Source organism: Sinocyclocheilus grahami, unplaced genomic scaffold (genome assembly GCF_001515645.1).
Source record: "Sinocyclocheilus grahami isolate Dianchi unplaced genomic scaffold, SAMN03320097.WGS_v1.1 scaffold76.1, whole genome shotgun sequence".
Classification (NCBI taxonomy): domain Eukaryota; kingdom Metazoa; phylum Chordata; class Actinopteri; order Cypriniformes; family Cyprinidae; genus Sinocyclocheilus; species Sinocyclocheilus grahami.
In genome coordinates, this window is record NW_015505255.1 from 102,850 (window position 1) to 127,929 (window position 25,080).

General features: G+C 37.5%; 2 protein-coding genes across 2 annotated transcripts in view; one reads left to right on the forward strand and one right to left on the reverse strand.

Annotated features, from left to right (window-relative positions):
* Positions 1-1,928, forward strand: part of LOC107586005 (exostosin-2-like) — a 32,483-nt gene extending 30,555 nt beyond the window's left edge. The window contains exon 15 of the mRNA XM_016273218.1: positions 983-1,928. Within this exon, the coding sequence (XP_016128704.1) occupies positions 983-1,121 (139 nt within the window). The 3' untranslated portion in view covers positions 1,122-1,928. The remainder of the gene's footprint in view (positions 1-982) is intronic.
* Positions 1,929-5,107: 3,179 nt separating this feature from the next.
* On the reverse strand, positions 5,108-24,513 carry alx4a (ALX homeobox 4a). The gene is made up of 4 exons (XM_016273120.1): positions 23,943-24,513; positions 11,404-11,714; positions 7,860-7,988; positions 5,108-6,297 (listed from the first exon to the last, which is right to left on the reverse strand). Exons 1-4 carry the CDS (start codon positions 24,286-24,288, stop codon positions 5,980-5,982), a joined length of 1,104 nt encoding a protein of 367 aa, XP_016128606.1. The 5' UTR covers positions 24,289-24,513; the 3' UTR covers positions 5,108-5,979.
* Between the last annotated feature and the right edge of the window lie 567 nt (positions 24,514-25,080).

Sequence of the window (25,080 nt, forward strand, 5' to 3'; positions counted from 1 at the left end):
GACTACTGTTTAAAAGTGCACAATGATAACTTTTGACAACGTTTAATTCAGGTACGAAAATAATTCATATCTATAGTGCATGAGCACAGAGATTTGAGAGCACACAGGACACAGTTTGAGTGAGAGGAGAGACACGTTTTAAGTGTGCGCACTCTCTCCGGGTGAGAGCAGCGTGTATCTGAGCACGCGCGTCCGGTTTTGTGCGAGAGCAAAAGAAATCTGCGCAAGCGCATTATATTAATGAACTTTCGCGCTACAATAATGCACTCTCAACATATGTCATTAGAATAATGCCATAACAATTGGCTCATTGTAGCACAGTACAGGAGATACTTTCCTGTGCTCTCAGATCAAAACATTCAGATTCACTGGACCTTGCGAAAAACGTTCCTTCTCAAAGCACCGTGACTTTCCTCTCTGTCAGAGGTTCACCACAAATAATTAATTAATTCTGTTCTAAGCGAACTAAGCGAAGCATTCATCAGAAAGGCTTGAATTGATTTTCCTTGAAAATCAAATCCGTTTCCTCATCCACTGAAGCATAATCAGTCTTGATGAGTGGTTTCATACTTCCAAGCTATGTTTGAGGAATTAAAGTAGCCGAAGCAGCCTGCGAGAGAGTGTTTGACCTTGACATGAATACGGAGTGGTAGCAGCCAATGGGGGACTGCTTAACCCTTCCAGGGGTCACACTTGTTTAGATTGATGAAGGGGTTCCTGCCTCTGGTTATGCTTCTCTCTCGATACATTTCCTGTCATAAGTGCAGGGTCCTGGGAATGCCAGGCATTTTGAAAACATCTGATCCCTGTTTTACATTGTGCGTGTACCTCATGATTCTGATGGTTCTACAAAACTCAAGTTTGGTTGTACCATGAACAGCCATTTTTTGGAAGACAAATTTTCCGACATTGGCATCAGATCCATGATCCATTGTTTCGCTTTTTCCTCCACTCTTTCAGCCTCTTTCTTTTTTCTTTCCAGGTCTGAGTGCATAAACAAGTTCGCCTCTGTGTTTGGCACCATGCCTCTGAAGGTTGTCGAGCACCGTGCCGATCCTGTACTCTATAAAGACGACTTCCCAGAGAAACTCAAAAGTTTCCCCAACATTGGTAGTCTGTGACACTACCACTACTCTTTTCCACCACTTTTATCTCTCAAACAGGCTATGGGCACTCCCGGATTTCTCTTTCTCGTTCCGTATCTGACCTAATGACTTATGAGGAGTTCCGTTCCACTTGTGGTGTAATGGGAAATGATGCACTGTATAACTTATTATCATGTTTTCACTCTTGAGGACGGTTGCTGAAACGGGATGATACATCGAGTCTGATGAGGACAGGTCAGAGCTTGGCTCTGTCTTAAACCTTCCTTGTGGTTGACACTATATCCGTGTGAGGAAAGTAAATGCATACAGATGAATCACAGCCCACTGGTAAACAGTGGAGGATATATATTGATGTAATTTTACATTTATAGTTTAACTTGTTTTTTATTTTTAAAGATATGCATCACGCTGAACAAATTGTAGCATAACTTGAACTGAATATCTCAGATGTTGAGTTGGGGCCACTAGTTTGTACTTGAGATATTGTTTTGCACAGTCACTGTTAGTGATTTTACTACTACAGTTTGAGTTATATCAGTTTGACATTTCATTTTATATTCAGTTGCTGACTTTTTGAATGTTGCTGGAGGAAAAAAAGTATTTTATATAAATGTTCCCTATTTAGTTCAACTCTTACGTCTGCCTAATTAAAGCCTATTTTGGGTATTACTAGATATTAAAAGACACTATTTGCAGAGTTATATATTGTACAGCTAATAACAGTATCGTTAAATGCCATGAAATTGCAAAGAACTCATTCATACTCCGTGAATTCTTGTCACATTTCTTTTTGATATCTCCATTTCTTTGAATTATTTTGTTGTTTATTTGTTTTTTACATTAAGATGTATTATATGTAATAAACAGAGTGTGGAAAAAGAAATGCTTAATTTAGAGATGTGCATTTTGGTCATTTTGACTGAAAGGTTTTTTTTTTTTTTTTTGAATGGTGGTCTCTGTGTACATGCTTTTTTGACCTTTGCATCTTGCTGTTTTTCAAGCATCTCACAATGTAAGTGTGGCATTTGTTACTTGACAGTGTGTCAAGTTAAAAATAGTTCAAATTCTAAAACTGTCACAAGATTATTCATTTGGTTTCAACACATTGAGACTTCTCCATGCTGACACAAGTTGTCATCCTTTTGTGACCGCAAATCACAGAATTAATGAGGCGCCATTTCGGCTCATTTTAGAATAGTTGTTGCTGGAGTTTGATTGGTGTGAAATGTTCTGAAGTTTTCATGTACATTATTGAGTTTTCATTCCTGTCACTTTTGAGTATTCTCATCCCCAATTTGATGGTATGTTGACTTAGTGCAGATTTTGGATGAATTGTCGTCTCTTTTCCAGCTGCCTCTGTTGTCTGCGCCCAGAAGCAGATGTCTGAGCGCTTTGAGTGATTTAGGTTCAGAAGCCTGCACGTCTGAGATAAATTCAATTCATTTAAATTCTGGATACATTTTACATATCATGTATCCAGACCATGGGGCACGAGACTGAGCAGCAGTAAGCAGGTGATTTCTAATTAACTTTTGGCAACGAGGTTCTTTTACAAGGTTTAACATGATATTGCTTCCAGTGCGTTATGTATTGTACTCAAATAGTTGATAGACTTCTACAAGACCAACTCAATTAATATGAACAAACGAATAAACTTAGGTGTGATCAATGAGGGATTTTGTCAATGGGGAGTTCATATAAAAAGCAAGTTCTGTTTCCCCCGATTACTGCTGCATATATGTTTGGATAAAGCCTACGATATGAAAGTTTTTACTGTGAAAAACTCTATTGTCTGTCCTTTGGAACTGTCTAGGCAGAGATGGCATATTTGGAAAAGGAGTCTGTGACAGAACAAGAATTTAACAGGTTTTGATTATGCTGAGATGAAAACGAAGCCAGATGCGTTTAGATAAATGTATGTGTGTTTACAAATGGGACACTAGTTGCGGATAAGTGCATGGGGAGTGAACTTGTGAAGAGAAATCTATTCCTGTTCTGACTCTTCCTGCACAAAGAAAGTGAAAATCTGGTAAGAAAATTTCAGCAACATGTTAAGTATTGGAAATGTCACTGAATGACCAATTACACACAGAGAGCCAGATTGTCTGCACTGTGTGACGTGTTTTATGCAAAATGTGTATGAGAAGGGAGCATTTATCTCTGAGCTAATCATCAAAGTCAAGCATTTAGGCCTATTTGAGCTATCCTTTTCTGCGTTATGAGGGCATTTGTCACCTGTTATTAACATGCATTTCATAATCCACTTGTACAATATCAGCAGCTAAAGTTTTTTTTTCGTCCACTTTGTTTCGTGCAGCTTTTCTGTATTAATAAATTGAAAGCTGCATTCATAGATTGCAATTTATCAATACAATTACTAATATATTACACAGGTATATTTGATTAGTTCTTTTTTTTTTTATTTTTATTCATCTGGATTTAAAGAAACAAACAAAAATGAGCACACAGAAAATGTCAAATGAAATGAAACATCCATAGTAGAATACCCAGCACCTGTAATGGTTAAACTATTAAATGTTGTTGTTGTTTTTTTAACCCATTAAAGGAAAGCCTAGTTAAAAGCACAGTCTTTAGCCAACAGGAAGTTCATCTCTTCAGTATGTCTTTAATGTAAGATGGCTGTTACATCCGGCTCTGAGAACAGTATGTCAAATGTCCCACGAACAGTGTCTTGCTAAAAAAAACTTTTTTTTTTTCAAGAGGTTTTGTTCCATGTACAATTTGTTTTAGCCTTGAAACAAATCTGAAAAAGCACATGGATAATAAACAGTTTACCAAGGAAGTTCATGTCTTCAGTATGTCTTTAATGTAAGATGGCTGTTACATCCGGCTCTGAGAACAGTATGTCAAATGTCCCACGAACAGTGTCTTGCTAAAAAAATCTTTTTTTTTTTTTCAAGAGGTTTTGTTCCATGTACAATTTGTTTTAGCCTTGAAAAAAATCTGAAAAAGCACATGGATAATAAACAGTTTACCAGACCTCGGTACTTTAGCATTATGTTCTCAAAGTACTCAACAGTTGATCGAGTACATATTTTATAGTGCTATTCCACTCGAATCAGATGTTCTCGAAGCAATTCAAACAATTAAAAATGTAAGTGCAATAACTTACGGTTGTAAATCACACAATATATAAAATTGAAAGCTGCATTCATAGATTGCAATTTATCAATACAATTACTAATATATTACACAGGTATATTTGATTAGTTCTTTTATTTTTTATTTTTATTCATCTGGATTTAAAGAAACAAACAAAAATGAGCACACAGAAAATGTCAAATGAAATGAAACATCCATAGTAGAATACCCAGCACCTGTAATGGTTAAACTATTAAATGTTGTTGTTGTTTTTTTAACCCATTAAAGGAAAGCCTAGTTAAAAGCACAGTCTTTAGCCAACAGGAAGTTCATCTCTTCAGTATGTCTTTAATGTAAGATGGCTGTTACATCCGGCTCTGAGAACAGTATGTCAAATGTCCCACGAACAGTGTCTTGCTAAAAAAAACTTTTTTTTTTTCAAGAGGTTTTGTTCCATGTACAATTTGTTTTAGCCTTGAAACAAATCTGAAAAAGCACATGGATAATAAACAGTTTACCAGACCTCGGTACTTTAGCATTATGTTCTCAAAGTACTCAACAGTTGATCGAGTACACATATTTTATAGTGCTATTCCACTCGAATCAGATGTTCTCGAAGCTCAACCTATTTTTGTATCCTTCACTCTCTAGATTGTGTTTCTTAGTTATGTTTGACAATCAATTTGACAGTCTGAATGACGGATCCAAGATTTGAATCGAGAATGCGGCTGTCAAATCTTGCCAAACGGCTTTATAACAACTTTTTCTTCCAGAAAAAAATTGAAATGTGGTTGCAAAGAAGAGAATGATAGATTGCAGTGTGGATAGTGACTACTACCTGTAATTAGACAGTGATTAACTATATTACATTGGGTGTGCGCTAGCAGACTGCACTTTTCTTTTTCCTTTTTTTCCTGAGACTACTGGTACTGTGGGGCACACAGTTCATCAAAGCAAGTGGAAGCCTCCTTTGAGTGCCTAGTTACCTGCGGGATAGTTATGTCTTCCTTTTCTGGCCCTCTTAAGTCTACCATGCCTGATGCACAACTCCTAACAGACTTTTGCTCAAGTGTTTGAAGTGTAGTACTTATCTCAAATAGTTGATAGACTTCTACAAGACCAACTCAATTAATATGAACAAACTAATAAACTTAGGTGTGATCAATGAGGGATTTTGTCAATGGGGAGTTCATATAAAAAGCAAGTTCTGTTTCCCCCGATTACTGCTGCATATATGTTTGGATAAAGCCTACGATATGAAAGTTTTTACTGTGAAAAACTCTATTGTCAGTCCTTTGGAACTGTCTAGGCAGAGATGGCATATTTGGAAAAGGAGTCTGTGACAGAACAAGAATTTAACAGGTTTTGATTATGCTGAGATGAAAACGAAGCCAGATGCGTTTAGATAAATGTATGTGTGTTTACAAATGGGACACTAGTTGCGGATAAGTGCAGGGTTTTTTTCTATTCATTTTTTCTTTTTCATTTAATTCTTGTATGCATTCAGATGTCAAGTTTCTGTCATCTTTCTTGTATTTCTTTCCTGTTTCAAAGCCAGAACATTCTCAGTTTTATTATCTCTGATTTTCTCTTGTCTCTCTAGACTTCAAATGGAAATAAATCTCCTGGTATCTCTATTACTTTTTCTTTTCTTTGTCAATCCATGCACTCCTTGTTCCCAGGTCATGCTTTTGTGGCTAACTGATGTTCACATTTGCTCCTTCTCTTATTTGTTGAGGGACTTCGAGATAGTGTCCTGAACTTGGGGGAGTCATGTAGCCCAAGAGATGGCTGCGCTGTGTTCTTTAGCTTTCATTCGCAGGGTCGCGATGCTGGAGGATTTCCGGTCGGGGTCCATGTTTAGATCGTACCCATTAATGCCAGTGCTCATGCCTTGACTCCCAAACAAGCTGCCCATGTGTGTGTGTCCCATGTGACCTCCAGGACTGGGCACACCTAAGAAGTCAGACACTCCGCTAGCAGCATGTGGATGAGGCGGCATGCAGGAAGTGATCGAGTCGCAGGGTACAACACAGCCGGGCACCGGAGACGCCGCACTGCTGCTGCCTATCCAAGAAGGGTTCTGAATCTGCAACAAAGACGAACGCAGAAGGTTAAGGTATAGTGCATTTGCATTCTGCAATCTCAGCATTAATAACATTAATGTAACTCATAGTCATGAGAGCATTTGTCAAGTCTGACTCCTCTTGTTTTGAAATATTGCATTGGCGAAGGTGCAGAATCCTCAGTGGTACTCGACGTGGAGATTTATCAAGAGATGTGAGGCATTCATCTGGTCCCGTACTGAGTGGGAGCTGCTTGCCTAGTGTGGAGGAGGAATGCCTGTCTCTAGACGTTCCTTCAACAGCCAGAGTAACCTCCTCTGCTGAGCGGAGGGAGCACAGAGTGAATTGATAGGGCTGTATTCTGCTCTGGGCCTGGGGAGGTGGGGGTCTGAGGGAGGGCTGTGGAGGGAGATGAAAGCCCTCTCAGGGAGATGCCCCAGATGTGAGCAAAGCTACATTCCACAGCTGCAGGCGCGCTCCCCAAAGAGCCTGCCCTGCCCTCCGACCCGGCCACATATTCATAATAAATCCAGGAGATTCTTTGGCTCTCCTCTGAAGGCGTGTCGTTCTCGGCCACAGCCCCGGTGTGACCTGACCTCGACATTGTGCTTCCTCAGGTCCCGCAATTATCAGTGGTTACACCGATCTGATTTCCTATTGTTTTTCATTTGAAATTCCCAAATGTTTATCAGCAATATTCCACATCCAAATTTTAATAAGTTAACTTAATTCAGTTGAGTAATGATGAATATTAAGAAAATAAGTTGGTTCCAGTAGCGGTTCTCACATGTTTATTCTTAGTAAAGTAATCTGACAAGTGTGACCAGTATAGTCTGATTCCTTAATGAATGACTCCAAATGATTTGATTCTATTTACTGCATCAAAAACAAAGCACAAGAAGTGAAGTATGATTCTTGAACAAATTACTTTTTTTAAGGCAATAAAACACTTACAGTTTACAACTATGTGTGCGACTTAAAACAGTGGAGCTACTGATTGTTCATATAATAATATGTAGTTGAAGATAAACATTTTGAATTTTGCTGACTCTAAAAAGACTGCAAAGTGTAAAAAAAACCTGTAAGACAGTTTTCACACCTGTGTCACACCTTTTTTGAGATTTAAAAAAAGATATATATATAATTTAAATTATTTGGCAATTGAATTACATTTGTTTTCTTAAAAGTACTAAAAGAACCATGAATGAAACCCTTGTTTTTAAAAGACTAAAGATCTCGGACCAAATGATGACCAACCATCTAGTGTATGAATTATATATATTATTTTGTCATCCATCATCAGAGTCTGTTTTTCCTGGTTAATTAAGTGCATCTTCCAGAGATTTTAAGCGCACTTTTCCTTTTTGGAATTTTCAGTGAGAACACACTATGGCACTATTTATATTAAAAAGCGGCATAGAATAGTGCATAAATATGCAAATTGAGATGCACCTCAAAAGAACTGTTAATGGAACCTTTTAGAATGGATTTTTTTTCAATTCTTTAATTAGCATTAATAATAATAATTAATATTCATTACTGGTATTTCCTTAACTCTCAGCTATTACTGAAGACCGTACTATACCTGAGCGTAGTTCTCAGGCCGAGTGAGAAGGGGCAATTCGTAGGCCGTGGAAAAATGTGTCCGGACCTGCTGCATCTGTCCGAAACGTTCTCTCTTCCGCCACTTGGCTCTGCGGTTTTGGAACCACACCTGCAAGCAAGACATCAATCCTTAATCATGAAGATATCGCATTAGTAAGTGATTAAATGACCTCATGTTAACTGGCCACTAGTGGTGTTACATCAAATGCAGGAAATGTTGTCTTAGTGGATATTTATAAACTGATTAACATCCATCATCAATCTTCCCATTATTACACCATATACAGTATATGCACTGATCACATCGTGTAACTCATTTAGTATCAAATGTCTAGATGCAATTTTTTTTGGTGCCTAGAGAGTCTGTCACTTGAGTTGTAAGTCTAGAGCTCATGTAGGAAACCCCTCGGCTGTATTATTTTTCAGCATATTTTCCTGGAAACAGTTCAGTGAGACCTGGCCCTTGTTTGATGTTGTGGGAGCTGACAGACTGCGATGGCCTCCTCTGAGTTTCTTTTCTATCAGAGCCATCAGCAGCAGCAGGGGGCAGGGAGGAGAAAGCAGGAACCCACCGGGGCCAGAGGCCTCAGAGAACCGTGTCAGTCCCCCTGCTCCTCCACCACCATACGCTTGCTTTGATGGATTAGGAAATTGCCGCTCTGCTTTTAGAAAGGAAAAGGTGAATCGAAATAAATTCTATCATTTACTCATCCTCATGTCATTCTGGACCTGCATGACTTTTTTGTGCATAACACGAATATATTTTGATCATGCAATGAAAGTCAGTGGGCTCCTATGATGGTTTGGACCCCATTGATGTAGAAACGTGTCTGAAACTTTATTCAAAATATCATCTTTTGTGTTCCATAGAAGAAAGTAAGTCACACAGGTTTGAATGACACAGGTGTGTAAATAGTGACAAATAGTGAACCATTATATAGTGAACTATTATTAGGTGAACTATTTCTTTAAAAAATAGTCAGGATTTTATCTGACTATGTGCACTTTCTTTTTTCCTCTTTGCTTTTCTATAGAAATATGCATTGTTTCCCTGAATAGATGGTTGTTATTTGGAGACCTGAGAATTAGAGAACAAATTACACATAAAGTGATTTCTCATGGGTCGCAGTCTGAAAAGCTGCCAAAATTCCATTCTTTTAATCCCGGCTCTTCTCTGTTTAGAACTATCTGTTTATTGATTTGTGTAGTGGAAAGTTTTTTTGTTTTGTTTTTTCCAAACAGAGACTTTCTTTTGTCTTGCAATCTCGATTCATCACGGAGCTTGAACTTGGATCTGGCTGTGGCTCTTTGGTCAATCAGTTTGTGGTTTTTGCATCTATTGCCAGCAACATGTCAGCCTATCTCTCAGCGTAACCTGATAGCACCTCAGCTCTGCTTGCACTTAATGTGGTGGTGGACATCAACGTCCCTTGGCTCCACATCATATGTTTGTAGAGCTTAACTGCCTTGAGAAAAAAGAAAAAAAAATTTCTGAATCGCACAGATTTTTTTTCAGCAGGTATCATCGCTCTTGTGGCTCTCCGTCTGCATCCTTGTATCCTCATTTGTTTTGAAATGATGCTGTCTGGGCATCTAAAACGTCTTTTTAATATGCATTGTGTGCACCAGCTTTTATATTCCCGTTTATATATTTATCTTTTTCTCAGACTGTCTTCCCCTTCATAAATCTAAGCATGGAAGTTGTGAGCTTGAAAAGAAAGATGGAAGAAAGTTCAAAATGGAGTTTGTTTTCATTCTCTGTTTAATATCCTGACTCTTAAGCTCCTGGCTTTCCATATCTGACTCTCCGACCCGGTAGAGGCACGTAGACGAGTGGTGGAAATATTCCCTTATTCCTTTCATACTGATGAGCCAGTGCTGAGGTTTAGTTCAGTCACAACCTTGGTCTTCCATTTTCTTTATTTTCTGTCATTCTTTCCTTTAGTGGTTGCTGCTGAATAAATTCAAGCCTGCCAATATTAACAAGTTAACTAATTTTGACCAGCACCTGTTCGAAACGGCAGACTTTTTTTATTTTTTTTTATCTTTTGTATGTTGTCCATGCTTGCTAGTAACACAGTAATTGGTAAAGACGTTGACAGCTAAAGCAGCTTAGAGGCTTATTATGAAGCTTTATTTATGTTCCAGCACCAGGAGAGAGAACAGAAACACTGAACTAAACCCAGGAGAAAAGGGGAAAGAGCAGCTTTGATGTCCAGAGTAGTTTTGAGGATTGATGGTCTGCCTCTGTTGTCACTCAAGCTCACCTCTTCTACTTAAAAAATCTTTATTTTTTAGATTTTTTTTTCTTGAACCTCCAGAACTGTAATTATGGAAAAATGTCCAAGTAATTTTTATGTGGTCATCATGACAAATGTCATTTTTAGGTGAAAAGGTTGACTGTTTTAAGCCCTTAAACTTTGACTAGATGTATCTAGATATTCTATTATTAAATATATTAATATCATCAAATCTTTCTCTGATAAGCAAGGCAAAAAAACCCCAGAAATTTTCAGCCAATTTGTGTAGACATTAGTATTTATAGTGCTGTTGCTTCTTTATTCTCTTGTATTCTCAACAGGAAATGATTAGGAGAAGAAGGGGATGGGTTCAGCAAATGACCCAAACCAGACTCCTAACTAAGCTTGCTTGAACAATTAATTTTTTCTTTCGTGTTGCTGTAAAAAAAAAAAAGCTGTGGCTATCGTTATTGTTATGTGTAGTTAAAATAGTTAGCTTTCTGTGCTGTCCTGAAGTAGATGAGGAATGGCTACACTTTAAAGTTCCAAAAAGATTTGACCGTGTTCATCGTCCCTGGAACAGAGCCATCATAGTTCTTTGGTTGTTTCCCATCATTCTTTAGTTATAGTCAAAGTTGTTTGCATGTATGTAGGTCATAAGCAACCCTCACCACATAAAGGAGCTTCAGGCCAGGTTCTCTCACCTACCCTTGAGAGCAGGGAGGGACACATTCTTTCCTGAGTGGGACATTAATGAAAGAAAAACAGTGTAAATCCAGGGCTTCTAAGTAAAGCGCACATTTGGGGTTGGGTAAAGGGATCTCCCGGTCTGTCTGTCGGTGCAGGAATGCAGCAGTAGTGTTGGAGGGATTATATGCAAATGTAGGGTAAGGTTGAGGGTTGGATGGGTCACATAAAGGTTCTGGTTTTCCAGACAGAGGTTCAGGTAGCGTCTCGAGCTAGAATCAGACTCTGGACATGGCTAATATGAAAGCCCATTTTTCCTTTATGATCTTTTGTGATGGCCATCTTCAGCTACTTTTGCTCTGTATTCTCTATTTACATTTAATAGTCAATGCGCGGGGTTTAATATATTTTCTTCCTGGTGTCACTGTTTTTTTTTTACAATTCTTTAAAAAATAAAATGTTGGTCTTAACCTGAATCTCATCCCTCATTTTGGACCACAACTGGACTAAAATTAGTAGTGGTGGTCTAGCCTCACTGTTAAAGGTTATTTAAAACACAGAATTGTGTTTGGTAATGGATATGTGGTGGGTTCACACCTGTACTCGAGCTTCTGTCAGGTCAGTCCTCAGTGCGAGTTGTTCCCGGGCGTAGACGTCGGGATAGTGTGTTTTCTGAAAGACTTTCTCCAGCTCCTCTAACTGATAGCTTGTGAAGGTGGTACGGTTGCGTCTTTTCTTGCCCTTGTTGCTCTCTCCCTCGGCCTTGTCTAACGGAGAAGCAAGCTCTGAGTTTGGCTGCTGAGGGCTTTTCACTCCTGACTCCTTTACACTGAGGTAGCTGCCATCCATCCCTGCAGGATCACTGTTTTGGGGTAACTCAGAATCTGTTAGCCCTGTGCTGTCTTTACCTGTAGACAGAAAAAGAGACAGAGAAGGGTTATTAATTATGAAAGCGGTGTGAGGGAAGCAATTCAGCAGGACCAAAACATTTTATTTTTGGAATGTAGAATGACAGCTGGCTCAATGATGTCTTAATATGTAATACATTTTTAAAATGTAATGAAATTAATAGCATCTCCTCTTCCATATTCATTGTGTTCTTCAGCAAAATCTCTCCAGGGTGCTGTTACGTAGGATAAACGTTTTGAAAACGAACACTTTGCAATAACTTAAATTAGTACAAAGTAATTAAGCCAAAAAAATATTTTTGAGAATATTATATTATTATAATAATACACACATTTCTATGTATGTTAAGTCAAGTTATATTAACATACTGTATATATATATTTTACTATTAAAACATTCCATTTTAATAATTAAAATCTGGTGTGATTCCAGTTTTTAATCTATTTTCACAGTGACATTTAGAAATAAAAATATGTAGGTTATACTTTACAATAAAATGTGGGTGTCATGAACTAACAATGTACAATTTTTACAGCATTTTTAATGTATGCTGTTGTTCATCTTAAATCCATGTTTGTTCATAATTTAATTATAATAAATGTATTATTGAGCAATGTAAAAAATTAACCTAGATTGATATTGTTCATTATTCCTGCAATGCATGTTAAGACATTAAACACACCTATTGTATTTTATCTAAGAATTGCCTATATAGTATTGGGCAAGACAATGTAGTGTTGTTCTTCAATCGCAATATCTGAATTATTCCATAAGTGGGTCTGGAATGAGAGAGTCTTTAAGACCCATGGCTTGATGTCAGACTCGCAGCGGTAATGGCTGCCAGTCTCAGCTCATAAATCAGCTGCTCATGTGAAACAGACACCGTGGCTGTAATTGCAGACTGATAGAAAATTACAGGTTTCCCGCCTGGGCACAATCCGAAGACTGCAGCCCTGTTTGATGAGCGCAGCCTCAAACATACACACGCTCTGTGGCAAGGGTGCAAAATGGAGCTTGGCTCGTAATGAAGGCCGCAGTAGCCCAGCTACAAGACTCTAGAGTGGTCATTTTCTGCGTCAAGCCACTGGAAACACATAGCAGCTCAGCTGTGAAACCCCAGTCAGCGTGCCGGTCATAAATTCAGTCAGATCAATGAATGTGAGGATTCCAGTACATTAGGTCATTTCTCCAGCTCTCTCTCAGTGCTCGTTACCTGTCTATGCTCTGTGCTACAAAGAACGGCATGCGCACTCAAATCATAATGCTCACAAAATCGATGGCGGTATTGGCAGACTTTCGTCTCTCTCGCCCCTTTTCGCTCACTTGGCTGCAAGGAGGAATAGGGTGTAAAGCTGGATTAGAGTGCCCTTGGGAACATTCCCGCAGATGTGATCCACTGGCGACCCTGAGCTTTATGTCTTACTTTAGCTCAAAGCTCAGTAACGGAAAGTTATTTTAGGTGATGCAGTGTTGAGATGTTCATTTTCTAATGTGAGACTTGATTAAAACCTTCTCAGGTTTAAACTGAGGGGCTGATGGGTAAATGCTGCTGGCACACATGCCTTTCTCAGAACCTAAGGCCTTCTCACAGAACCATGTTGGGTAATGTATTGGGCTAGGTTAAGGTATCGGGGTGCGCCTGGACAAATTGCTGGGAGAAAAATGGTGAACAGCTTGTCACTGGGGTAGGACCCTTAAAAGTACTCCTTTGTATTTTATCTACCCCTTTAGATTACTTGTTAATACCTTAAGGTACTAATATACTAATATCACCATTAAGCAGATAGTTCACCCAAACATAAACATTTTGTCACCACTTAATAATCCTCACGTCGTTCCTGGCATATATGACTTTCTTTCTCCAGTAGAACACAAAAGAAAATATTTAGAATAAAATGAAAGTTGTTTTGGACCCCATTGACTTTCATTGTATGGGCATATTGCATGAACATTCTTCGAAATATCTTTTGTGTTTTACAAAATTAAGTCAGTCATACAGGTTTTGAACAAAAGTAAATTTTTGGGTGAATTGTTCATTTAGGGGTAGATAATTCACAAGAATGTAGCTTTGAAGGTACCACCAAGCAAAAAAAAAATAAAAATTGAAATCCTTTTTACTCTTTCACATCTCCCACTAAATAGTTGAATGGCCCTATACATGTTGCCCCAACCACATGCTGAAATATTTTTTTTTTCTGGCACTGGTAATGTGTGCAACTAGAACATGTTGGCACAACCATCCTTTCACTCCATAAAGTTCTACTCTTTCAGTTGCCAATCACTATGTGAACTGTGATCAAGACAACTAATGTTTGTGGCTTTGTGAATCTTGTGTGGTGTCAATGATTTGCAAATTGACTCTGCCTAGGGAAAAAGCATTATGTTGATATATAACACACTGCATAAAATGCAAACAGCTTTTTTATGGCATTAACTGTTGGTTGAATCTCTCTCTTAAAGGGATAGTTCACCCAAACCTGTGTAACTTGCTTACTTCTGTGAAACACAAAAGATAATTTGAAGAACATTAGAAACCAAAACATTTTGATGATTGTTGACTTTCATTATATGGAGAAAAAAACACTCTCAAAATATCTTATTTTATGTGGCCCAGATGAAAATGTCATGCAGTTTTGAATTGACATAAGTACGTTTAAATGAATTTTAATTTTTGGGTGAACTATCATGGCTTTAACTCTCGTTCCTGTTCTTGACGGCATAACAGGTTGTATATGCTTCCTTTTGGTTGTTTCCTTATTTTGCCTTCTCCAGGCACCGTGGGCTCAACCATGACAGACATGGAGCCAAGCCTGGGGGTATAATGGCTCCCACATTGCCTCTTGCCCAGGACTGACACATCTTGTTAAGCAAGTGGGAGCAGCATAATTTACTCAAACATAAATATTTTCAGCTTGTCCCTTCAGATGCCTCACGCCTCTTGCCCCCACACGGAAAAGCTGACAGCCTGTTTGAAATCATGGCCTAGCGATCAAAGGCTCTTGTTTATACCCTGTGTCACTGATGGCTTTTGGCAGACCTAGAGTATTGTGACAGTCTCGTAGTCCACCGAGGGTTCAACCCAGGCTCTCCGCTGCTCAAGGTGAACAGAGACTTGGCTGCCCCTGTAGCTCCAACATATGGGCGAGTAACATGACCTGCCTTCTATGCAAGAAATCTCATGGCAAAATGTTTCTGTCAGAGTCGAAAAGTTTTGAACTGGAGCTCTGAGGGGGGTGGCGGTTGAAGATTGCTACAAAAGTGCAGAGCTGAACATGGTCCTGCTGTTTAACCTTGTTTGTGGTGCGGTAACGCACCAACATTTCACGAGATCATATATGGCTTTAGGAAAAATGTCTACCACAGTTGACAACAGAAAAATCTCCTACATTTTCCAGTGAATGCAAATGAGAACATTATTTTAGCAGTACTGAAGAAATAAAATGTTTTGAATATTGCCCAAACTGACTTTTTCAGAACAAGGAACCTATTCAGTTTTTTTTTTTTTTACATGCATAGCTTTACACTATTATTTAACTTGGTGTAGCACCCATCACTCATTTTGTTAGTCTTCTGCATAAATAATAGTGACATGGTAAACTTTGATGCTGTAGATCGATTGTATATATTTTTGTAGATTTTGTGTGTGTGTGTGTGTGTGTGTGTGTGTGTGTATGCATGTATGTATGTGTGTATGTAGTCCATTGCTATTGACCACTTCTGATTATTGATTACAGTGTTGTTTTTGAATGTCTGATATACTCAGTTTGTTGAGTGTTTTTTTTTATGAAGGATTATGAATGATTAAATATTATTAAATATTTCAATGTATTATATAAAATATTCAATTATTATTATTATTATTTGTAGGCGAGGGGAGTGAATGACCGGCACTCTCTTTGGGTGAGACCCGAACCCCCAACTGCTCCCCGGGCGCCGCAGCAAAAATGGCTATCCACTATCCACTGCTCCAGGTGTGTGTTCACGTTGTGTGTGTGTGTGTTCACTACTGTGTGTGTGCACTTGGATGGGTTAAATGCAGAGCACAAATTTCGAGTATGGGACACCATACTTGGCCACATGTCACTTTCACTTTTCACTTTCTTTCACTTTTTCAAATATTATATTATAAAATGTTATTAAATAGCCGTTTTATATTTTAAAATGTATTTTTTTTCCTGTGATGGCAAAGTTGAATTTTGAGCAGCCATTACTCCATTCTTCTGTGTCGCATGCATGGTCCTTCAGAAATCATTCTAATGTACAGATTTGGTATTGTGTCAAGAAGCATTTCTTATTATTATTATCAATATTCAAAACAGTTGTGCTGCTTAATATTTTGTGGAATCAGTGATGCATTTTTCATAACTCTTTGAATAGGAAGTTCAAAAGAACAGAATTTGTTTGAAACAGAAATTGTTTGTAAAATTATAAGTGTAGGTTGCATTAAATATTATGTATGTTATGTAATAAAAATTAAATAAAACTTTGCTTCTCTTTACTTAATCCGCAGTCTATCTTACTTATTTGAACAATGCCTGAAACTTGGTATTATGAGCACTTTTTGTGTCTGTTTGCCTCTTTAAGATGAATCATTGATGTATTCCCCAAATTGCAAGTAGCTTTGGATAAAAATGAATAAATGTAAATGTTTTTGCAAGCTTTGACACAGTGTGGGATTTTATTTCTCTTCAGGTGACAGAGGGTTTTTTTCTATTTGTAATTCCATTTTCCATGTGGACATATAATGTTTTTTGCGTGTTTTCCATTTAGTTATTTGTGTCAACTTTTATAACACTGATTCCAAGACTGCACATCCATTTTTCTGCTACTTTACAGAGTGAGGGATGTGTGAAGTCATTTGCTTTCCCAGTGCAATGAGGTAAGACAGACATGGCATCTAATCTGATTGGATTTCTAATGTCAATACCGCACTAAAAGTATTATAACAGCAGTGTCGTACCACCGTGGAGGGCTTTGTTATCTCAGAAGTTGCCAGTTGTTCAGCTTTAGGTTAGGAGACGGGTGAGGTTCAGGAAAAAGACTAATTGGCTTTTTAACCTGAGTAGATTCACACCTGTATGCGCAGCAAGAATGGGACTTGTAAACCCATTTTACAGCATCTCCTTTTACCTCTGACTCCAGAGTAAAAATATCTTCAAATAGGTCACCATTTGATATATCCTATAAATCATGAGAAAAGGGCACCACTATATATTTTCATAAAATATGCATGAATGGCTCACACAGTGGTTCCAGACCTACTCGCACTAAAAAGGTGCCTTGCCTTCGATGAGAGACGCCAGTGGTTCCCGACTTTGTAGGATGTCGGTGCTCGAACTTATGAGTTAGCAAGGGTCAGATCTTTACAAGGGGCAGTCATTTAGAACCAGCTGAAAACGGGGGAACACTTCAAAGTGTAATTTAACTAGCTGTAAAGCGGCAGGGCATCCTCTATGCTTTTTTACAGAATCTGATTGTTAGGGTCAGCAGCAGGCAAATAAACGAAACACTATAAATTAGGCTACCTGGGGTCTCTGTGACGGGTTAATGGTGAAATACGCCAAAGCTCCTGAAAATGTTTAAAAAATGAAAACACATAAATAAGACATTGTCGGGCTGGGTTTCATCTCTATTATGACTGAAAGCAAATGGTAAAGGAAATTGAGGAAGTCTGTTTGCTCATCTAAGCTTTTGTTTTTATCTGTAATTAAGTTTGTTTTCGGTGCTTAAAATATGGATTGAATTGTAATAGGCAGCTTGGTGCTCTGAAGCCAGGCCAGCAGTCTTCCACTATCTAATTATTTCAGACTCTTACAGATGGACACGGCATGGAGAGATTGATAGGTTGTGATATGAAGAGTGGCTCCGGCTGGTGGCATATGGAAACGGTGAACCATTTTTTTTTTATTGGTGATTGTGAGCGTGACACCACAAGATATTAGTAGAGATGGAGCCTCATTAGTAAACGTCTGCACACGCAGCCATTTGCAAAAACCAGAGCAAATCACATAGTCAAAGGCAGATGTGACAACAGCAACTCGATTCGAAACATAGAGCGACCAAACCACAGGGACGTCTCCTCCTTTGACTTGCTTTACATTTTAGAGTCACCTCTCGTTCTTGTGTTAGATTCGGACTTCAGAGTGAACTGTATGACTCTATTCAAAATGACACACAAAACGGCAGTTGTTTTAGAGGGAGAATTGCGTCTCAGCTGGTGCTTACTGAAAAAACGCTCGGTAGTGAGAATCTGATAGGTATCCGCAGAGAAGTCCAAACACACCGCTAGTCCTAAAGGACGATTTATCCCAGCAGGCTGCAGCAAAGAGCACATGCTGGGCAAGAAAACACAGCATTTCCTTTAAGCTGCTTCTCGCGATAAATCACAGCTCGCTCAGCTCGTCCGGCTCTCTTGGAGTGCCGAGACAAAAAGTATTTGAACTCAAGACTTCTAAAACCCGAGGACGAGTTTATCAACTGCAGTTTGAATCCATACGTACCGTCAAAAAGAAAACACAGGGTGTCTTTTTGCTGGTTTTACTAACACCACTTGGTTAGGTTGCTGCCTTTCCAACGATTATGATTACAGAGAGATCAGATTTGGTGGTTTTCTGAAAAATATAGGGAGTTAAAGTACTCTGTGTAAGTGCAGTAGTTTGGTGATTTCGGCTGTGGCTTTTCTTTTGGAACGTCATTAGGTACAAATATATCACAGTTTTCAGTGAGCATTTTTTGTTGTTGTTGCAAGGGTTTCAGAATTAAATCACTTTAAACATGTTGCAACAGCTTGCCTTGTACTGCTCTCTCTTTTTATTTTTTACTGTGCTATTTTGTACCGTTTTGTTTGTTTAGCAGTTGACATTGCATTTCCCAAATCATCAGTAAAGTCTGGAATCTCCTGGATGGCATTAGAAACCACATTGGAGCAGTGTTGTAGTTAACAACCACTATGGAATGCTGTAAAAAAAAAACGAACTAATCACTGTCGTTTAAGATAATGTCAAGAAAAAAAAACATACAGAAAAGAGCCAAAAGGTTTTAGTATCTTCAGAAACATTTTTTTAGACAGCGGAGTCTAGTGTTAATTGTAGCACAATGTGTACAACACGAGTGTGTGTAAGTGATAGAATGTTCTTATTTTTGTGAACTATCCCTATAAAAATAGTAATAATAAATTGCATTTCCCAAATCATCAGTAAAGTCTGGAATCTCATGGATGGCATTAGAAACCACATTGGAGCAGTGTTGTAGTTAACAACCACTATGGAATGCTGTAAAAAAAAAAAAACGAACTAATCACTGTCGTTTAAGATAATGTCAAGAAAAAAAAACATACAGAAAAGAGCCAAAAGGTTTTAGTATCTTCAGAAACATTTTTTTAGACAGCGGAGTCTAGTGTTAATTGTAGCACAATGTGTACAACACGAGTGTGTGTAAGTGATAGAATGTTCTTATTTTTGTGAACTATCCCTATAAAAATAGTAATAATAAAGAATGTGTTTACATTTTATGTCATAAATAAGTTCCAAATCCCCCCGTAGTGTAATTTAATGTAGTACATAATGTAGTAATTTACTCTCTCTTACATGATTTTAAACTCATGACTTACTGACTAACTTTTGTGGGGGGAAAAATATGAATATGTTCATGCAATTAAAGTCAGCGGAGTCTAGTGTTAATTGTAGCACAATGTGTACAACACGAGTGTGTGTAAGTGATAGAATGTTCTTATTTTTGTGAACTATCCCTATAAAAATAGTAATAATAAAGAATGTGTTTACATTTTATGTCATAAATAAGTTCCAAATCAATAGTTGAGAATTAAAGCAACAAATTTCCAAACAAGGCTTAAAAAATGTGCTTTCGACTCAAATGCTCATCCGTTCACTAGTAGTTGAGGACCCATTAGAAGGAATCTACTGGGGTTTGATTGTGCTGTTTAAACAGAGGCCTTGTCTTTGAAGCATACTGCTGGCGTGCCGCGTTTAGGCAAGCAGACTGAAGCTAATGTAAACTGTAAAGCCAAATTTTGAGCTAACTGGTAAAATGATCCCAAGTCCTTGTCACCTCTCCTTAGATCAACAGGCTATGGGAATGGCCTTTTTTCCTCAGGTTGTGCAGTACCTCTGTGACTTTATTCTTCATTTATGCTTGCTCTTTGCTGAAAGAGACTGCAGCTCCAAAACTAGGCTGATGGCCTTATCTCCTATGAAATGTGAAATTTGTGCTATGACTCTGATACCTTGTAGTGATATTTGGAAGTTTACATGGTGATAATTTGTTCATAGTTTTGTACTGTTCAAGTACTATTGACATTGTAAGTTATTACTTAAGTAAATTCATATAATACATGGTAATAATTCACACACGTATCATTAATTAAATATAAATTAAACCAGTAACTGATATCCTTTAGAAATTACAGTACAACAAATCACTATTATACTATTATATATTTAGCATATGTCAAAATATACAGTATGTAAAATCTCTTTTTTCGTTTTTTTTTTTTATTATTTATTTATTCATTCACTAACTTCTTGTCTTTCCTCTTTAGGCATCACACCTCATAAAACCACTCCACTACAAAAAATCACTAATTTTGGCTTAACAAATTTCTCTGACAGGACATTTTGTATGTTGCACTTTTTGAGTTGCTGTAATGATGTCTCTTCAGAGCAAAATGGGTCATTACCTTTAAACAAGTTCTTATTAATAAAATGCAGGTCTGAATATTATATTATGATTTACTATTTGACAATCCTAATGGTCTTTCAAATTAGACACATTTTTGTAATTTCATTGTCCTAATGAAAGGTAGTTATCTGTATCGGCCAGCCTCATTATTATTCTTTTGATTATTATTCTTTGTGCTTCAAAGTTGCTTTTTCCTAATTATATGATCAACATCTTGTAGTAAATGGGTTTTGTTTGTGGCAGCGTTCAGCAGTTAAGTCATTACCTTTAAACAAGTTCTTGTAAATAAAATGCAGGTCTGAATATTATATTATGATTTACTATTTGACAATCCTAATGGTCTTTCAAATTAGACACATTTTTGTAATTTCATTGTCCTAATGAAAGGTAGTTATCTGTATCGGCCAGCCTGATTATTATTCTTTTGATTATTATTCTTTGTGCTTCAAAGTTGCTTTTTCCTAATTATATGATCAGCATCTTGTAGTAAATGGGTTTTGTTTGTGGCAGCGTTCAGCAGTTACACATGTCCATTGCAAACATATTAATATCATAAATATTGCACACAAACATCATAAACTCGTTCATCTGTTTTGAAATGGACGGAATATGTTTTCAATTTTAGTCAGTTACTCAGTGTTCAGTAACCTCTAGATCATTACATGATGCATTCGTTATCCCTTATTAAAAATAAACTAATCCTTTGAGCTGAGTTTCTTTTGCAACCAAAGACATGGATTCTGCAGCAACCATTTAATAATAGTCATGAATAGAGCAGGATATCGTTAAAACCTCAGCACTTGTAACTGATTTCAATAAGTACCTGCTCAGCATGGACATCCATTTTTTTATTCTATTACTTTTTTCTTTTTTTTATGAATGAAGAGCTGCTGAAGGTAAATCCTTCTCTTTATGACTGACACTTTCTTCATATTACAGGCAGTAAGTAATATTATACCTTGTGAGCAGACCAATTATTTTATGTGCTGAAAGAATTGCTTTTCTTCCGATCACAAAGTAACAATTTATCATTTTCATTTATGAACAAACAATGCATGTACATGAATATATTTTTAAAACGTCCATTTAGATTCATATAAGTTTTAAATATCGGTTCACAGGCCTTTATGAATCTAAATCAACAGCTGGTCTGTAAGGCATTACATCATGTTATATTAATAATGACATTTAAGTTATTGTAAAGGGTTTCCTATTAAAACAACTTAACTTGAAATGAAACGATCTAATTTTGCCTTTGGCTTGTAAGTTTCTGTTAATCAACTCACATGGTCTTTTTTCTGTCAGAGAGGTTTTGATTAGTTTGGGAAATAGGACTTTTATTTGACAACATCTGCACAACAGACATTATTAAATCTCATGTCTGTCGATATCTCGTTGCGTCATCCGTTTATTATGCAGCGTAAAGCTGCAGCTGTAAACGAAGGATGGCTTTTGTGTTTGGTCGTTATGAAAATGTGAATGCGATCACAATTATTTAATTAGTAGGCCTATATCTCCAAAAGTGTTACTATTAATGCCGTTGTTATTGTGTTGCTGTTTTTTTTATTTAATGAAAAAAATCACTTTTCTTTGTTATTTCACTAATATGCCTAACAATAATCTTTTCATGTTCTTTAGGTCTTTTTTACAATGCTGTTCCTCAAGTCTTTTTGACAACTAAGGATATAAGGTGACCCCGTAGGCTATTGCACTTTCCACCCATATCATATAGAATTGTCGCAGGTCTATAACAGATTGAGATATAGCGTGGTTAGGATTTTCTTTTTGCCCTTTCTAATTGCAGTCAGTGTTATGTGTTTTTCTGGTATCTTGAATTATTAGGAAATACCAAGAGACTGTGTAGCCGTGTCAGAAAATGCTTTTTTCTTCTTCTTGAAAGGTGAATCGTGTTTTTTAATTTTATTCAATGCTTTGTTTATAATGTGTTAGCCTATATGTATTTGTAACTGTATGTCGGTATGAGCCATTTTCCAAAACACTTGTTTTTTTGTGTTTTTTTTGCACTGACATCTTTGCCGAATTGTATAATTTTTTTTGGCAATATATTCTACTTTTGAATGAGCCAAAAAGAATGCAGTCTTACAAATGGCTTTAGTGATTATAAAAATGTTTTTCTATTATTTTAAGCACCAGACAGCTCAGCTTTAATATATGGTCGCACAGCACACCTGAAGTTTTAAAGTCGATCAAATTCGTTGAATCTTAAACACGTTAGTGTCAGCTTAAAATATGTGCATTGTTAAAAATGCATTAACTAAAACAAACATTTGCAGAAGACTTTTTATGGACACATTGAAACATTTTCCCAACCTCATTATGGGCTACCGCTACCAACTCTTTGGCTTCCGTGTCCCTCCTATTTTAGACTTTATTTATTTATTTTATAATAAGGTCATTTGTATCGTATTATTATTATTACGTCTATTAATAAATAGCATGAGATAGTGATGGATGTCAAAGAACGGGAATCCTGAGAAAAGTTCTCGTGTATCTAATGCTGAACTTATTTAGTTTCCTAGCTTCCTTTACAAGCCCTCAGGGCCGTTTCCATCCACGAACACTAGACTTCATCCACAGATTGCTAGAACGTGTTGAAAGAAATAAATAAATGGGTTACTTTTTTAAATATACAATTATAGAAGGTGAAATGACTCTACAGAGTTTATTACTAAATGTACAACTTGGTTGTACCACCCTATTGGTTAAAAGAACTCTTGATTTTGTGTGCTAGTTCAGTTTTCAGTGCAAAGCTTCCGATTCTCACAATAATGTTGAACAATTAACATATATGGAATTTTGAAAAATTGTATTGCATATAGCTAATTCCAAAGCACACCACTCAATTTTCTTAGTGCAGGAGTAGCTATGCGCTTGCATGTCTGTTAGAATTGTGCAAAAATGTTCTCTTAGTCTTGGCTTTGCTAGCCTTGATGGGTTTTCATATGATCCCAGCCTGCTATCATACAAGTGAGAGAACATTTCAAAACACTCAATGTGTCGTCGACAACTTGTAAAAGCGTATAAAATTAGTTGCGTTTGCCTTCCGAAACGTGTTAATTCAATTGTCTGATTCAGATCCAGTATTAAGGATTGTAATTCAGATTATCGCATTAAATATAATTTAATTCGGTCTTCAAAGGTAAAATGTAATTTAGGAGGTTATGCCTCTTCCTAATTGTGTTACTGTGATAGCTGAGCCAGTTATATTGGTAGTAAGTTGTGAAGTCCACTGCATTTGCTTTGTAAATATTAGCCTACAGATGGACTTTACTCTAATGTGATTATTAATATGAATAACTGCCTCTCAAGTATAATAACCTGGTCTAATTGTAGCTTTTTACTGGAGGCCTTTGCAGATTATCCTGTCTTAAGTGTCATAAAAACATTAATGTCAATGCAGTTGAATGCTACACTTCTAGAACCTGCTTGTACGAGAAGGAAGAACAGATCTCGAGTTGCTTCTCTCTGCGTACTAAGACTGTTTCACAAATGCCTTGTTTTAAACTCACCATAACACGCGATGAGCCCTCCGTTGTGTCCGCTTTCCTGCTGGAGTTTGCTGCTGTCTGGAGGAGTTTTGCAGGAGGACCTCTGCATGAAGAGGTGGTATTTGTTAAAGGTGCCTTCCCCAGCGGTGGCATCCAATGACTGGCATTCCTGCTGGAACGGGCTCCCAGATTTCCCCCCGAACGCCTGACCTTTGTTGGTCAGGAAAGCGGGGCTGTATTTGGTGTCACTCGCCTGGAATGTCCTGAAAGGGTTCGCCTGCTGATCCCTACCTTGCGGTGCAGATGGGCTATAATATGAATCCATGGATGTCATTTCGCAGTATGAAACGCACGTCTCGGCGTTCATTCCTAAAAAAAAAGTTTCGGGAGGAAAAAGACGTCCAAGGGTTTTTTTTCCCCCTTTCTTTCTTTCCTTTTTGGAGAGCAAAGCGAACAGATACTCACACTCTCTCCCTCTTCCTCATACAAACGAATACACACACACACACACGCACACACACTCACTCACACGCATGCATTGACTTGTGCAGCAGCTGGCTTTGGTTATAAAATGATTCAGATGTTTTCCAGAAACGGATAGCTATAACCAAAAGCTAAAAAGCCCCCTTAAGGTTAGAGGAGTAACGAAAAAAGCGTCTTCTGAGGATGCAGCCCAGATCTCCTCTGTATAGACCACTATACGCACGTCAAGACCTCTCCTCGGTTATTATGTAGATGAAATGAATGGGTGAGGTCAGACCTTTGCTAAGAAGAAAAAAGGTTTTGTTGGAAATATGTGGGGGGACTTAACACATGACATTAATGTCATTAGGATATGAAATATATAACTCATTGAATGTGAAGGGCAACACGGAGGGAGCAATTTAATGGATGATTCGCAATGCTTTTTAACTCCAGACTTAATCTCGCCAACAAAGAAAAAAGCTAGAGCTCTGTACGAGCTTTTATGTTTGTTGTGTGATGTTTTTCTTTTCTGTTCCAAATCCTTTCTCACTTTAACTGACGTTATCTCTTTAGACAGGTTTGGGATCCTTCTGTTCCGATATCGCGTTTGACTGATTTAATGATGTCGTTTAGTGCATTGATCATGTTCTTTCTATAGACTGCTTTAAAACCTATTAGAGAGAGATTCAGGCCC

Coding starts and splice junctions, on each gene's coding strand:
- alx4a (XM_016273120.1), bottom strand. CDS start 24,288: ATGAACGCCGAGACGTGCGTTTCATACTGCGAAATGACATCCATGGAT. Junction 11,715..23,942: donor AGGGCTCATCGCGTGTTATG/GTGAGTTTAAAA, acceptor TTCTGTCTACAG/GTAAAGACAGCACAGGGCTA. Junction 7,989..11,403: donor TGACAGAAGCTCGAGTACAG/GTGTGAACCCAC, acceptor TCTTGCTTGCAG/GTGTGGTTCCAAAACCGCAG.